Genomic DNA, 16,503 nt, shown 5'->3' on the forward strand with positions numbered 1-16,503 from the left:
GGGTGCCCAGCACGGGATCCCCGCGGTCCCCCCAGCCCCGGTGCCTGATGCTCAGCATGGAACGCCCGCGGTCCCCCATTCCCACTGCCTGGAATCCCCGCGGTTGCCCAGCTCCGGTGCCCATCACGGAATCCCCGCAGCCCCGGTGCTCATCACGGAACCCCCGCGGTCCCCCAGCCTCGGTGGCCAGCATGGAATGCTCGCGGCTCCCCATTCCCACTGCCCAGATTCCCCGCGGTCCCCCAGACCCAGTGCCCATCACGGAACCTCCGCAGCGCCGGTGCCCAGTACGGAATCCCCGCGGTTGCGAAGGCCGGTGCCCAGCATGGGATGCCCGCGGTTCCCCATCCCCACTGCCCGGAATCCCTGCGGCTCCCCAGCCCCAGTGCCCACCACAGAATACCGCCAGCCCCGGTGCGCAGCACGGAATCCCCGCGGTCCCCCAGTCGCGGTACCCGGCGCCCAGCATGGAATCCCCGCAGCCCCGGTGCCCATCACGGAATCCCCGCGGTCCTGCAGTCCCGGTGCTCTTCATGGGCAGCCCCGATGCCCATCACGAACCTTCCGCGGTCCCCCAGTCCTGGTGCCCATCACGGAATCCCCGCGGTCCCGGTGCCCATCACGAACCCCTCGCGGTTCCCCAGCCCCGGTGCCCACCACGAACCTCCCCCAGCCCCGGTGCCCACCACGAACCCCCCCAGCCCCGGTGCCCACCACGAACCCCCCCAGCCCCGTGCCCCGCTCTCACCGTCAGGCTGCTCTCCTTGCTCTGCCGCCGCGGCGCCGCCGGGGAGCCCGGGCTCTGCGGAGGGAAGCGGAGCGCATCATCGCGGCCGCTCTCGGAGCCCAGCATGGCTGCGCGGGGCGGGGAGAGGCGGGTCCCATGGCACGGCTCGGCTCGGCTCGGCTCGGCCCGGGAGGCAGGCAGGGAGGGAGGGGGAGCTGCGGGAGGCCCCGGCTCGCTGCTCCGCCTCTCCCGCCCCCGCCGCTGGGACGGTGGCACTGCTGGCGGGGGTGCCAAGAGTGTCCTGCCACGCCGTGGGATGGCGGCGTGACACCCCCCCCGAGGACAGGGACAGCAGTCTTGGTGTCCCATGGGTGTCACTTTGCTCTGATGGGTGCGAGAACGGGGACAGGGATGGGAACATCCACTGCTGGGGACAGTGCTGGACACCACCACTGATGGTGACAGTGTCCTGCCATCAGGCAGCTCCTACCTGTCTGTGGAATGGTGGCATCGTATCCCCCCGGGGACAGAGACACAAATGTGCCCCAGTGCCCCCGTCCCTGTCGCAGGTGGGGCTCAGATGCTGTGACTGCTGCTGGCATCATTTGGGACTCCCACCCCAAATCCCACGCGGTGCTCGTCCTGGGACTCCACACCCAGCAGCAGCAAGGTGCCAGCACCACACACGTGCAGTTCCACGGCTGCTCTGCTGTCCCCTTGGTGGCAGTTGTGGCAACTCGAACGGGCAGCATTTAGCTGCTCTCTAGGAAGCCATAAACAAGGTCTGGCTGAGTGCCCAGCAGAGCATAGCTCCGCGTTGTTCTCAGTTGTGGCTTTTCCCCCCACCCCCTGACCTGTTTCCAAGAAATGTGGCTGAGCTTGCTGGAGGGACCTTGCCAGCATTTGTTTGCATGGTGGCTGCTGCCCAGGCCCAAGAAAGCATCCTGGCCAAAGCTTAGGAGCTGCTCCACAGTGGGAGACAGCCCGTGCCAGGAACAGACAAGGAAGCAGTCAAAGCAGAGCAGCTTAGGATGGCCCAAGACACACAAGGAGAGAGAGAGACAGGCCAAAAAGACTTTGAGGGTATGCAGAACAGCTTCTTGCAACCACAGGTTTATGGTCAGATGCTTTCCTTACTCAGGACTCTTCTGCAGAAGCTGCCTCAGCCCCCAGGAAAAGCAGCTTCCCAAGAGGGCGTAGACACAAGCTGTTCTGAGAATTAATGCCACCAGCAGCCAGTCAGGGATTCAGAACTAATTCAAAGCAGGTTCAAAGCAGGGATGAAGCCAGGAGTTCAGTTTGGAAAAACCTGTAATAAAGGAGCAGTGGAAAGAAAGTACCATGGAGGCAATGAAGGGAGTGAGAAAAGCCATGAGAGGGATTTCTGACAGGCTGATGCTTGAGTCAGCTGAGCAAGGACTGCAAAGGCTGAGAGAGCCTGGAGAAGAGAAGGCTCCAGGAAGACCTCAGTGAAAACTTGCAGTACATGAGGTCAGTCTACAAAAAGCTGGAGAGAGATTGTGGACAAAGGCCTGGAGCAATAGAAAAAGGGGGAATGGCTCCCACTGCCAGAGGGCAGAGTTAGATGGGACAGAAGGAAGAAATTTTTCCCTGTGAAGCCCTGGCACAGGGTGCCCAGAGAAGCTGTGGCTGCCCCTGGATCCCTGGAAGTGCCCAAGGCCGGGCTGGACAGGGCTTGGAGCAGCCTGGGACAGTAGAAGGTGTCTAGATGGGACTGGATGGGCTTTAGTCTCTTCCACCTGAACCATTCTGTGACTCTGACTCCTCATGGATCTCAGATGTAAATTTGAGTATAAAGGTGTCTGTGAATTTGAGTAAGACGCAGCAGTGTAAAAACAGAAGGTGGCAAATGTTGCTACAAAGGAAATTCTGCAGAAGTTAATCTGTGTTCCATGCCAACTACAAAAACATGGAAGTCAGATGCCTTGAGAAATTTTTTTTTTTTTTGGCAAAAAGATTCACAAGGGACTTTTTGAAGGAAGTCACAGCCTACAAGTTTCTCTGGGTTCTCTGAGGGAGTCACAGTAGATATGTGGACAGGGGTGTCTGGTAATGCACTACATCAGATTCTGAAATGCTTCTGACCTAGTTTAGGTGCTCACTGTCTCCAGCCCAGGCAAACTGCTCAGAGAAACAGCAGCACAGGGAGTTAGTACAAGATGTTTGATGCAGAAGAAACAGAGAATCCAAAGAGCTGGACTGTATCATGAGAAATGCCATGAATCTAAACCAGGGATACTGACCTAGGTGAAAGGAACTACTTAAGAGGTAGCATGTGAGAAAAGAGGGTCAAGGCAAAGTGGGACCACTGTCAGACAACACAAAACTTAGCCCAAGAAACAGAGAATGTCAGAGACACTGAGAGCACCAGGCAGGCCAGGTCCACATGGCAGCAGCACACCAATAAGCCAGGCATTTCCCCAGGGATATTTAGCACTGTGAAAGGAACCATCACTTTCACAGAGAAAGGAACAGAAAAGTCAGGTCTGGGACCACTGGGGGAAACGCCAGAGGGTGGGGAAGTGTGATCCAGCAGCTGTGGCAGTCACATGGTCATATGGGGATGTTTTGGCAGGGAGCAAAGAGTTTCATGGGAGGAGCTGGAAGAGGGCCCTGTGCTGCATCTGCATCCCCACATCTGTGGGGAAGAATTTCCCAGGGATATGACGTGTTGCAAGCGAAAGTGCAGAGATATTTATTGGAAATTTGGACAAAGGCAGGGGAGGTGCACAGGCCAGCATCCTGTAGGTTAACTCGGGGTGATGTGCTGGGTGAGGCACTGAGGAGGGGCTGTGAAAGGACAGGCCAGAGTGGATGAAGTCATTGAGAAAAAAGCTTTGGATGAATTCTTTGTGAATACTGTCTTTGGGAGGGAAAGCTGGAGCTGCAGGAAAATACAATGAGATACAGACATGGGCGGATGTGCAAATGTAAAGAGAGGACTGTGCTGGACACAGGCCCAGGGTTCAGGCTGGAGTGGCAGGAAAATTCATAGGGTTGCTAATAGTGACTGAAGTGGCCTGGTGGATTTTTCAGAAAGGAGTGATAGGACAAAAATTCCAAAGCATCTTGGCTTTTTTTACTGTTTTACCAGCTGGACACAAAGCCTAACTATACTACACAAAAATCTGTCTGATCTGAGAGTTTCTAAAAGAAAATGACCTCTTGACTTCTTGCCCTGGGTGGATTCCTAAACTACTTAGAAACCCATATACTCTTGGATCCTGCTGTTTGGCTTTTCCCAAAAAAACTTACCTGGGGGTCCCCACTGGGTTTTCGGAGGCTCGTGTGACCCGAGTCGAGCTGGTGCACAGGGGACCCAGAGACGTAGTAGCCATTCACTGCAAGAACAGAGGGAGAGTTAGCAGGCTTGCTGCTGATAGCCAATGAAATTTAAGATTTAAATTTAAAAATTAATCCCACGTGCACAAATTTAAAAATTAATCCCATAACTGAATTGCAGATATAGATCACAGTGTTTAAGGCTTAGTTGTATTCCGCATCACCCTACTGTGATTTGATGGGTAATAGATTAAACATTTTACTGAGTGGAGTGTGTTTTGCCCATGATAATAATGAGTGATGTCTCTCTGCCCTTATCCCAACCCTTTTGTTGTAGTTTTCAGCCCCATCCACTTGAGGAGGAGAATGACAGAGTGGCTTGCTGGGCACCTGGCATCCACTAAAAGTACTGGTCCAAGGGAGTTTTCATGTAAAGAAAGCAAGCCTTGCAAGATGTTTTTGGTTCCTGCATGGAACTACAAATTGCCTTTTCTTTCTAATATACTGAGCAATGAATAATGCTCAAACTAGTGTTGAAACAAGATACTCAACTACATTATAAATCCTTTGGTCACAATGAAATGCACAATCTTCACACAAACTACTAGGAGGGAAAGCTCCACCATGTTTGCTCTGCTACACTCTCACAACCATGTAGGCTGGAGAAGAGAAGGGTCTGAGGAGACATTAGAGCCTGACAGGGATACAGGAGAGCCAGAAAGGGACATTAGGCAGGAGTCTGGAGTGACAGGACAAGGAGCAATGGCTTTAAGCTGTGGGAGGATAGACTGAGATCAGAGATTAAGAGACAATCTGTGAGGGTGGTGAGGCCCTGGCACAGGGTGCCCAGAGAAGCTGAGGCTGCCCCTGGTTGCCTGGAAGTGTCCAAGGCCAGGCTTGGAGCATATTCCATCACCTGGAAGAGTGGAAGCTGTCTCTGCCATGGCAGGTGGGTGGAATGAGATGATCTTTAAGGTCCCCTCCAACCTGAACCATTCCATGATTCTATATGTCCATCAAGTCCCTCTCCCACTGTATCACAGCACTCTCCTTTGCTTTGCTGAATGGTGGAGGAGCAGATTCAGCCAGGCACAGTATCAGACAGTACCTGCAGAAGTCTTCTGTGACACAGGGCTCTTGGGAGTGCCTGGCACACTGCTTGGCCGCTCCCACGTCGTTTCTGTGAAGGGAAACACCAGTGTCAGGCTGATGGAGGCTTTGGTACAAATACCAGAGTTATGACACATAAACCAGTGGTCTGACCCTCACTGCCCTCTGAACCAGGTTCTCACCCTGTGAGGAAGATGCCTGCACCTCCCTGCCCTTCCTCTCTCTCCTCATCTCTTCCTGCCGCAGCTGCCAGCTGGGCTGGGTGGAGACAGAGCAGGCTGAAGCTGCATCACTGGTTCTTCCAGGTCACTGCCTGGGAACACTCACCTGGCTGCACTGGCTGCCTTTCCAGCTGCACTGAAGGCCAGCCCAGCCTGGGCACTGCCTGCAGCCCACTGTGGGCACTGCCAGGTGCCAGCCTTGGTCCTCAGCCTGGGGACAGAGTGCCTCTGCCCCTGCTCTCTCCATGGAAGGCAGCTGTGAGTGACTCACAGATGTGCTTTCAGTCATATACACAAGCCTTAGCACTGGTTTTTCCCCCCAAAAAAATATTTTCCTGGAAAATTTCCTTTTTTTCCACTCAAGTCACTTAGCAGCAGGAATATGCAAGCGTTTGTCACACCAGCTGTGACACTCCAAAGGTTGCTGCTGCTGCTTTCCCCCCTCAGCTGCCTTTGTAGTTTTACCATTCTGCTCATCTCAGCAAATGCAAAATTGATTTTGACCACATGCTGAAGACAGAAGACTTAAGTGCCAAACTTTTTAGAAGTTGTGAGCAGAAGACAGTGGAGTGAGAGCAGCAACTTCCAGAGAAGTTCAGCCAGGAAGCCCAAGGAACCATTCCTTTTGAATGCACATCTCAGATCCCAATCAACTAAACAAAATTGATTGCCAGATGGCATCAATAAGAAAATTAGCAAGTCGTAATAGTCATAAAAAGAAAATTAGCAAGTAAAAAAGTCTGAGGACTACTTTGGCTGCTTCATTTGAAACTGCTGTTTCCCAAATCCCAATCAGCAACCATCTAATTCTGCCAAAGCCTGAAATCCTGCACCTGTGTCAATATTCTGGATGAACATGGTCAGGAAGTGATGGAGGAGAGCCCTTGAGGATTTTAGAGCTGGCAGTGAACACCTCTCTCAGGGCAACAAAGGCCTCCTGTCCTGGGTCAGTGCTTATTTAGGCATCAAGCAGGATGTTAATATGATTCAACAACCATAAAAAAACTATTTTTACACATAGATTCATGCACATATGTATATACATATATGTATTTATAGGCATATAAATGTCTATGTGTGTATATATATGCACAGAAGTGTCCTCAAGGGTTGTGTGAGGTTCCTTATTTCAGAAAGAACTCAGGATTACAGATCCCAAATGGAAGCAGGTGCCACCCACACACCTGTACATGCCCTGGCCCTCCTCATCCTTCCCCTCTCACCCCCTCCCTAAGCCACAGCATGCTTTTGACTGCAAAGAAAAATACTTTGAGCATTTTCTTCCATTACAAGAGCAAAACTTGAACTAGAAGCTTTGCTGAATCACGAGGGAATATTTAAATTCTAGCTTATTTTTGTGAACTGGGTAGTAAGTAAATAAATTCCACACTAGGTCAATGAAGAAGAACTGAGAAGTGTCTTAACTAAACAGAGGCAAAATCAAATGCAAAGAGTTGCCTTTTATGAGTCAGCTTGTCTTGGCTTACAATCCACAAGTGCATGGTTAAATAAATTCTAATTTCCATTTACTGTAAGGCAAAGGTAAATAACACAGTACCCAGGTGTGTGGTGCTGTTCACAGGGGTCCCAGGACGAGAGAAGAGATGAGAATCTTGACTCCGTGTTTCAGAAGGCTGATTTATTATTTTATGATATATATCATATTAAAAGAAAATTTTATACTAAAACTATACTAAAAGAATAGAAGAAAGGATTTCATCAGAAAGCTAGCAAGGAAAGGAAAGGAATGATAACATAATCTTGTGACTGACCAGAGAGTCTGAGACACCTGGACTGTGATTGGCCATTAATTAGAAACAACCAACATGGGCCAATCACAGATGCACCTGTTGCATTCCACAGCCGCAGATAATCATTGTTTACATTTTGTTCCTGAGGCCTCTCAGCTTCTCAGGAGGGAAAAATCCTAGCGAAAGTATTTTTCAGAAAATATGTCCATGACACAGGTGTCTTGTAGATTTTTTTTATTTTAAAATGTTGATTAATTAAAAATGTGAGCTGAGATCTGTGGGAAGGGACTGTGATGCCCCCTGATACTGAGCCCCACTGCAGTCAGTGAACTAAAATGTTTTTTTTTGCCAGTACTGACTTTGATGTTAGCAGTAAAACAAGCTACCTTCCTATTTGGCTTGGGGGTTTCACACAAGCATACCTGTCTCCAGCATTTTTGAGACCCTGCAGAGGAATGCACCTAAAAACCCACCAAATATATATGAAATGTAATTAATTGGTTAAAGAGCCGTGGCTCAGTCAGCCAGAGCATGGTGCTAATAAATGAAGGTTGTGGGTTTGATCCCTGTATGGGCCATTCACTCCAGAGCTGGACTCGATGATCCTTGGGGGCCCTTCCAGCTCAGAATGTTCTGGGATTCTGTGACAATCACCAGCTGCTCCTTGTAACTGGTCTCTGCTCTGCCTGCTGGCTGTTGTGGAGCTGCTGTGCCTCATTCCTTCCCTGTGCCACACAGAGGACCCAGACACATAACCTGAGGGCAAAAAATTCACACATGAAAGAGCAGTGCCCAGCGGTTAGCAGATTTGTGAATCCAATCCAAAACATTCAGTGTCTTGACAAATTTTCCAAAATAAAATGGCTTTGGAGTTAAGCACGTTGAAAAATAAAGAAAAAAACCCCAATGCTATAAAATGCATTAAATAGAAAAAAACATCTTTAATTAGGTAGGAAATGAACAAGAGCATTTTAACTCCATTTATTTTGAGCATTAGGAGGAAAAAAAAAACCTCCTTCTGTGCAGGGATTATTGTGGCAGCTCAAGCAGGGACAGGAACTAATCTGGATCAGGACTGCATGGCTGGAATGCCATCTACTGGAAGCAACTACGTTTACCAAGGTAAAACTGTGACATTACAGATTTCTCTGCAGCTCAGTCATGATTAGAAGTGAGAGCGGGGATTAGAAGTGAGTGGGCGGATGGCTTTTTTTTACAGAGACACAGAGAAGGCTTGTTGAGAGATAATGCACTGTCTGATCCAGGGAAGGCACAGTCCTGTCTGGGAATACCAGCACAGTCCTGGTGCTTGGAAAATCAGAAGGCTGCTTGTAACCCTGTGGTAAAACAGTGATCATGGCTTTAAGGACAGATTCCATACTGGCCCAGATTTGACATCCCACACAGTTTTCCCCAGAGGATGTTCCAGTCAAGCTGCAGCCTTGCACTCTGGGTGCAACTTAGCACTGGCAGACCAACACCAACAAGTTCTGTCGTCCCTGATCAGCCACATGCTAATTAGACCATCTAGGCAGTGTGGGGAAGGAATAACCAGCAGTTTCCTTGAGAGAGACGACCCAGCAGACAACTGCAGACTCTGAAGGAGGGCTGTGAACAAAAACAAGTACTGCAGCCCTGCGAGATCCCCAAGGCCAGGGCCAGGAGCCATCTGGTCTGGTGGAACGTGTCCCCTGCAGGGAGCTGGCACAAGGTCCCTTCCCACCCAAACCACTCTGTGGCTCTGTGGAATTGAGTTAGTGAACAGCAAGGCAGGAGAAAACCACTTGTTAAAACTGCAATGACGTAGTAAAAGGAAAAACAATTATGAGATCCAAGCTCCAGCGGCCAATGGAGCCAGAGAGGGTTTCCACAGAAGTGGAGAAACATTTCCTACCAGAGGAAAAGTGGAAACCTTTGTGGTGTTTGGGGGGAGCAAGTTCACTCCTGTTTGGCAGAATGAGAAATGACATGATGTGTCAGAGAGCCACACACTCTGGGAATTGTGTTAGTCAAGAAACTTCTGAGAATATCCTGAAGCATTTTTGTGATCATACCATGACTGCTGAAGAATGAATTGTTGGTCCCTCTTCCATGAATTCAGCAGCACTCTAAGGTCAAAGGAGCTGCTTTCCAGTTTGAACATACATCAGCCAAAGGCCAGGGCTTTATGTACCAGCACAATCCCTCACAAATGTGTTTATATTCTTTTCATTTTAGTACCTCAGCATGGTGTCATGTGTAGTTCCATTTCTGGAGCTAAATGCTCCACAGTTTCATTATGGAGCCATGGAGAAGGCACCAAGCAGGAGTTCCTGAATTGTTGTGTCCATGTGGAATAGAGAGGTGCTTGTCACCACCTCCACAGCACAGGAAAAGCTGCTGACAAGAGCTCTCACTTGATCTTTCAAAATGATTAGTGGGATATCTCCCATGCCCCTCCTTTTGCAAACACCATGTGACAAAAGGGAGCCCTTCACTGCAGGCTTAGCAGGGATAATAATGCTATTTCCAGCACTTTCTGAGACATGCTTTATTTTTCTAGGTTTTAGGCCACTTTACCAAGGCAACTTCCTATAACCACCCTTTAGCTGTATCAGAGGGAAATGTCACTGAAACATTTTAACTGTATGAGAAAAAACATGTAATAAAAATGGCTTGACATATCTTTGGTGTCTCCACAGATGACTTAATCTTTGAGCTGCAGTTCATAAGTTTAGCTGGAGCAGGAGCTGACCATAGCTGGTGAGGCATGAATAAAACCCCTCAACTCAGAGAACTTCTAAGAAAATGACCTCTTTCAGCCACACATTTCAGGACTGCCCCAGAACTTACTGTTGCAGGTGGCATTTCACTAATGATGCTTGTGAAGATAAGAATATGTGAACTTTAATTAGGATCAAGATAACACAAAAGCAGCAGTTCTGCTTTCCAGGAGATAAAATGCTGTTTAGTAAATGGGAAGGACTTTACATAAAAGACAAGAAAAGGCTGGAAATAAGAACACACCACATAAAGCTGGCCTCAACTGTGAAAGCAAGGTGGCAGTAAGCCACACAAACACTGGTGTCACAAGTACACAACTCATCTTTAATGTGATGGGCAAGGTAGCTGCAGTGCTATTGTTTGACTAATGCAAGAGGTATTGCAGCTGCAGCCCATCAGAGAATTTCTTCAGCATAATGAAATATTTTCTTGCTGAATCTACCACCCACACACAATTGAAAACCCCTCCTACAGGCACTGAGTAACTCATTAACCACGTAGTGGCTGTGCATTCTGGGCACTCTGTCTTGTGCTTTGCCATGGCAGGGGTGGCTCTGGATGTTGCACAAGGAATTACCCAGCTGTATTTGTCACTGGTGTACACTCATCCCTCCTGTGGCAAGGCCATGCTCAGAAAACCTTGGGTGCACTGAAATTGTCCCGGGTTTCACTGTGCAGATCATATCTAGCTCAGAGGCCCTTACAATGGTTTCAGGATTGAACCTGCTTTAAAGGATGATAAATGTGGAGTGTTTATCTGGTGGGATATCAAGTGGAGACAGACAGGAATGTGCTGTTTGTCACCTCTGCACATCTGTTTGTTCCAGGGTCACTCCAATTCCTTCATTACTGGTTTTCCTAACATTTTTTTCCACAGAAGAACACTGTCTCATATATATTCTATTTATTTCTAGTTAAGAACCAATTCCTTGTGGTTTTTTTTCCTGTAAAGACAATGAAAATCAGACCACACAACAACACATGGTGGAAATACTGTAACAATCAGATAAGATCACAAAATAATCTGAGTTGGAAGGGACTCAGAAGGATGATGGAGTCAGACTCTAAGGTGAATGGGGATCAAAGCCACAACCCTGCCATTATTAGCACCCTGCTCTGACCAACTGAGCTCATCTCAGGGTCAAGATGTACAACAAAGGCAGATTATCCCAGTGTGGAAGGACATCAACCACTGCAAACAATGGTGACAATAATAGTAATGCCTCACAAGAAGGGAGGCATCTGCTGTATTTTGAAGGCTCAGAAGAATGAAGATTTTACTTGACCCTAAAATCCCACTTCCCCTCCTCAGGAATGTGAGTGGATACTTGTGTTACCACTTCTGAATAGTTCAAGCACTAAGAGCAATAAAACAATTTAAGCCAAAAAAAGACTTGTGCACTGAGGTAGAGAAGATGCTGCACCAGGCAAGGTCAGAAAGACAAGTTGTTGAACAGACAGGTGACCCAACACCTCTTTTCTTTAGGAGGAGAGCACAGAATTACACACAGGGCTCATCTGGGCAGCAGCACAGAGCTCCACCACACCAAATCTTGTACACAGATGACCTTCCTCAAAGGCTGTGTCCCTCCCTGCTCCCATCCCAACAGATGCTGCGGTGTGGAGCCCACCCTCTGCTGCTGCCTGCAGACATTCCTGCCTGATCCTGCCTTTCCCTGGAGAGCTCAGGGCAGGACAGTCCATGGAGGGGCAGGACCTGCCCCAAAACACAGTGGGAAGATCCAGCACAGCTGCAAATGAGAAGCGCAAATGAAAAGCTCCTCTGAACTCATATTAAGATTCTTTGACTCAGACAACCAGAAAAAGCAAACCAGCAGATGAGTGACAAGAGCCTGGTTAAACATGATGATTGTAAAAACTGGGGAAATACAAAGACAACAAATAAAGAACAACTTCCATTGAAGGCGTTTGTCAGTTTCTATATTGATAAATATTTTCGTGTAGTTTAGGCCTTACAGACTGAAACCAACAGGCCTGGCAGGGATTTCAGGAAGTCCTACTGCCCCTGCACTATACCAGAGAAGGCCAACCATGAATTTTCATGGTTTTGCATAACCTGCTCTGGTGATAGAGACTCCCAGGCAACTCTGCACTCCCACACTTCACTCCCAACAGAGCTTGGAAGGGTTAGCTGTCCTGGTTGCAATTGAAATGTGTTCTAGAGATGAAAATTGAAGTTGAAATTGAAATCTTCTGGCGATGACAGGCATTGCAAACAGCATTCTCCTGAATGGCAACTGATGCACTTAAAACCTGCTTCCACAACCCTGCCCATATCTTTGCTTTCTAAGGGCAGACATCCCCAATCTCTCAGCATTCCCCCACAGGCTATGTTTTTCACATCTTCCATCACTTTTGCTACTCTCTTCTGGGCCTTATCCAGCTGACTCACATATTTCCTGAAGTGTAGAGTCCAAACAAGATAAAATATTCCAGCTGAGGCATTATAATTTCCTTGTAAAGTTGGAGGCTTACTTCATGCCTCACAGACAACACTCCTATTTATACAATGGAAAATGCTGGCTGGTTTGTACTAGCACAACACTGCTGGCTCTCACTCAACTTCAGATCCTCCAGAGCCCCAATGTCTTCATCTGTAAACTGTTCCATTGCCTGTCTTTGCCACTTAATTATTTCTGGTGAAATCTCTGATCCTAAATGCATCTTTACTGAACAGCATCCTCCTATTCCAGGGCGATTGTGAATTCTGAGCCTGTTCTGTGCAGGAGAGAACACCGTGTTCCCTCCCAGCTCCAGTTAAAAGTTATTTTTTGAATAAGTGCTCTCAATGTCAACATGCCATTCATCACTGGAAATGTTGCCTGGAATGGATTCTCGGGCAGATCACTGCAGGATTCCCTTCAGCACAAACTCCCCCAGGACAAAGGACCATTGATGACCATGCTCTGAGGATGAGCTGGCAAACAGTTTTGCAGCAGCTCACTGTAATTTAACTATGGTTGCTGCTTTGTTTTTCCCTTTAGTGAGCTTTCAAACTGCCTTTGCTGCTTTTAAGACCTGTTTTCCCATCAATGAAATGCCTTCCTTCACACAGGTCCCCTTCCCACAGACCCTGCCTGGATGCTGGGTGAATGTTTAGCCACAGTGCCACCCCATAAGAAGACCCACACCTCCTCTCACCAGAGCCTTTCAATGATGGAAGTGGGTTTAGGATTAGTCTGGTGAAGAGATTCTCATCTGAACAGAACTTGAATAAGTGATCCCTGCAGCAAGGCTCAGAACACAGAAACAAACCCCACTTCCACCCTCTCTCACATGCTGTTATTCTGAGAACCACACAACACTGTAATGGTTGTGTGCACAACCACAGGTGGGTTGGGCATTCTCCTGAGAAAGACTGGATGGAAGTGACCTCTGGAAGTGTTCAGCCTAGCTTCTCTGAGCAGGATCACTGCTAACAGCAGATCAGCTACAGCTCTGGCCAGCCAGTTTCTGAGATTTTCCAAGGACAGAGATTCCCCCACCTCCCTGGTCAGCCTGTGCCAAAGTTATCCTCCCTTCCTAGAGGAATCAGAAATCTCCTGATTGCTGGCCTGAGCTCCCAGGCAGGATATGGCAATTGGCCTTTGTTATATTACTTGTCACTTTTCTGAGGGAAATACAAAACTGACTGACATTATGGAGAAATTTCGTCCCAGTCCCTCACCTTTCTGAGGCAGGGTCTCTGTGATAGGAGCTCTTATCACAAGAGAAACTGATTCTGCCTCTTACTGGTTTTACCTGGCCTCAACCCAGTGAGTCTGGGTCCATCCCAGTGATGGCTCAGAACTGAGTAGAATCACATCCTGCCCTGAATTTGAAGTGCAGTGGGTATGGGTATCTAACTCCTGCTGATCTCCCCAGCTGTGCAGGGGATGCTGCCCACCAGCCAGAGCAAATTGTGCTTGGAAATGGAGGCAGAGTTAAATGGAAATGAACTTTCTGGAGGGAGCATCCTGTAAGATGTGAGTGCATCAAATTCCAGTAAATAATGACTTGGCAAAGTCCTGGGCCAAAAGCTTCTGCAATAAAACACATCAGCCCCTGAACAGACCATGAAGTGCCCACTGCTCTCCTTTGTGAGATAAAGGAATGCCAGAATGTCACTCCTGATGGCTGCAATTTCCCTGTGAACATGGTCAGCTCCCGCTGTCCTCTCCTTCCTGTCACTCTGGCATTCTCTTTACTACAGAAATGTGTATTTGCTGGTCACAAGACCCTGTTTTGCAATGCTGCTGTGAGCTCACGATGAGAGGAGCAGGTCGACACAGAGTCTCGGGTGAACTGGAGGTGGTACAAGTTTGACAGGTCTTGAGCAGGTGATAAGATCATGAGTTCAGTCTGCTTCTCAACATGACAGGGAATAGAACACACAAATACAGACTGGAAGCTTTGTCTGTGCTGTCCCAATACATGTGTTTTTTCTTTCCTTGTCTCCATGGACAAGCTGAGTGCGACCTTCATCATTTCTGTTTTGCCCAATGGTGCTTTAGTGGTATCTGATGTTCTATCAAACTATTTTACATGGATGTGTATATATAGACATAAATATCTCCAGGCAAAGGAAATAGGGAATGTGGTAAAAATTGTATCTTTAACAGTGTTTCAGATTCTAAAACATTTATGACAGGGGCACTTCTACTCTACACCCTCTGTCTTTTGTCAATGTTTCAGATATCTTCTGATGATCAGAATCAAGACGACAGAGTGTCACAATCTTGTATTTTCTTTCAGGTATGGTGTCAGGATCATGTTGCTCTGCAGCTACTTTTGTTATCAAAATCAACTATCAAGATGACTTCCTGAAACAGATCTGGGCTGGTATGGTGAAATATGTACTGGAAAGCTGTGCCATTCACATTTCTGAAAAATCCATTTGCCCAGGATTTTTCTCCTGGGAAGCTGAGAAGCCTCAGAGAAAAAGGAAAACAATTCTTATCTCATTTGCTTCTCCTGTGTTGTGCTCACATGTGGAATGTGTTTGGAGATTGTTTAACAACAGATGATTGTTTCATTGATTTTCTGGTGTCAGTTGTTTTCATTCATTGGCCAATCAAGGCCAAGCTGTGTTGAGAATCTGGGGAGAATCATGACTTTTCGTTATTATCTTTTTAGCCTTCTCTAAGTATCCTTTCTGTATTCTTTAGTATAGTTTAGTATAGCATTCTTTAATATAATATGTACAATAAAATAATAAACTAGACTTCTGAGAACATGGAGTCAGATTCATCATTCCTTCCTTCATCTGGGGGGAACCCAAATCCAAGAGAAAGCCACCCCCACTTACCATTTGTGAAGGTGTTCACATAGTACCTGCGACCCTGGGGAGACATGTAGCTCTGCCAGCCTGGGGGAAGGTGCCCGTTCAAGGTGTCTTCTCCTGGCTGAGGAGTTGCCTTTCTGGGTTTCTGCTGAGAAAAGAAAAAAAAAACCAACCTATTAAGTCAATATCTAGATAACATAAAGTCTAACCAGACACACAGCTGGAAGGAAATGATGTGGTTTGGCATTCTACAGATTCCAATATACCCAAAGAATTTCAGTCCATTTCTCTCTTCATCTGTGCTAGCTTCATCCAGAACAGGAAGCAGCATTGCCCTGGAGAAATCACCCTTTGGGACAGAAATGAACCCCTCTGTATTTAATGTCCCAAGAGCATGTGGAGCTGTCCAAGAAAAATGACTCTGGTTGAGCAGAAAAATGCAAAACATGAAATGATCAAATGTCTGAGAAAGAGAGGCAGGCATCTGGCCCTCCTTTACTTTCCCATGGATACACCAGGGGGTCAAAGCACTGGAGGTGCTGTCACCATTAATTTTACAGAGGCACCATCACCTGAACCACAAAACCAAACTCTGTCCCAGTAAACTCCGCTGGATGGCACAGAGTACTGGAACAAATGCTGGGACAGCTCCTCCACCATGGCATTATTGGTCCCCTGTTACTGTTTGCAAAAGCACACTGAAGAAAAGTAAACTCTGCAGTGGGGGAGTGTACCAGCTCCAGAAGGATTCGGCAGCAGGTTGGTTCCCTCATATTCCCTTCATGGATATCTGGCCTTGAAAACAACAAAGATACTCCAGACTATCTCTGCTGTGCATGAGAACCTCACAAAGAGGAGTCTGGGGTAATCCAGCCCTGGGTTCTGTTTCAGAAGATCCAGATTTCACACATTTCTGCTGCTTCTTGCTGTTTCTGTACCCAACACCTTCTTTCCCTTCTGGAACTGAAGTCCCTCCATTTCCACTGCTCTTTCTCCTTAATTTGACCCTACAGTGATTCCATGTGCCAAGCAGGTCACCATTAAGCTCAGATCACTTCAGGGGCCCATGGTGTTCCTCCACTTTGCACAGTCAGCACCAGAGCCCTGCCAGAACAGATATTAGCAGTTTGCTCAAGGGAAGCTCTGAATTGCCCCAAGATCCTTTCAGTCACATTTTCAGAGTGCTCCATGTGTCTCTGCTGCACTGCAGGGAAAGCAGAGCTCTTTCACAGGTGAGTGCCATGGCTGTATTCTTAAACTAAGAGACAGATGGGGATGGTATACAGTAAACACCAGCAAATGTTGGATGGAAACAGTGTTTCAGCTGTAGTCCCTGCCAAAATG

The 16,503-nt window shown here is 47.7% G+C and overlaps 1 protein-coding gene across 2 annotated transcripts in view; it reads right to left on the bottom strand.

Moving 5' to 3' along the window:
• Positions 1-16,503, bottom strand: part of GAS7 (growth arrest specific 7) — an 81,226-nt gene that overhangs the window by 33,430 nt on the left and 31,293 nt on the right. Inside the window, exons 2-5 of one of the 2 annotated variants that reach the window (XM_058817554.1) lie at positions 15,184-15,307; positions 5,139-5,210; positions 4,004-4,089; positions 749-802 (exon numbers count right to left, since the gene is read on the bottom strand). In XM_058817554.1, coding sequence (XP_058673537.1) covers positions 749-802; positions 4,004-4,089; positions 5,139-5,210; positions 15,184-15,307 — 336 coding nt within the window. The remainder of the gene's footprint in view (positions 1-748; positions 803-4,003; positions 4,090-5,138; positions 5,211-15,183; positions 15,308-16,503) is intronic. The other variant, XM_058817556.1, reaches the window with a different exon arrangement.

The sequence above is a fragment of the Ammospiza caudacuta genome, chromosome 19 (genome assembly GCF_027887145.1).
Source record: "Ammospiza caudacuta isolate bAmmCau1 chromosome 19, bAmmCau1.pri, whole genome shotgun sequence".
Lineage (NCBI taxonomy): Eukaryota > Metazoa > Chordata > Aves > Passeriformes > Passerellidae > Ammospiza > Ammospiza caudacuta.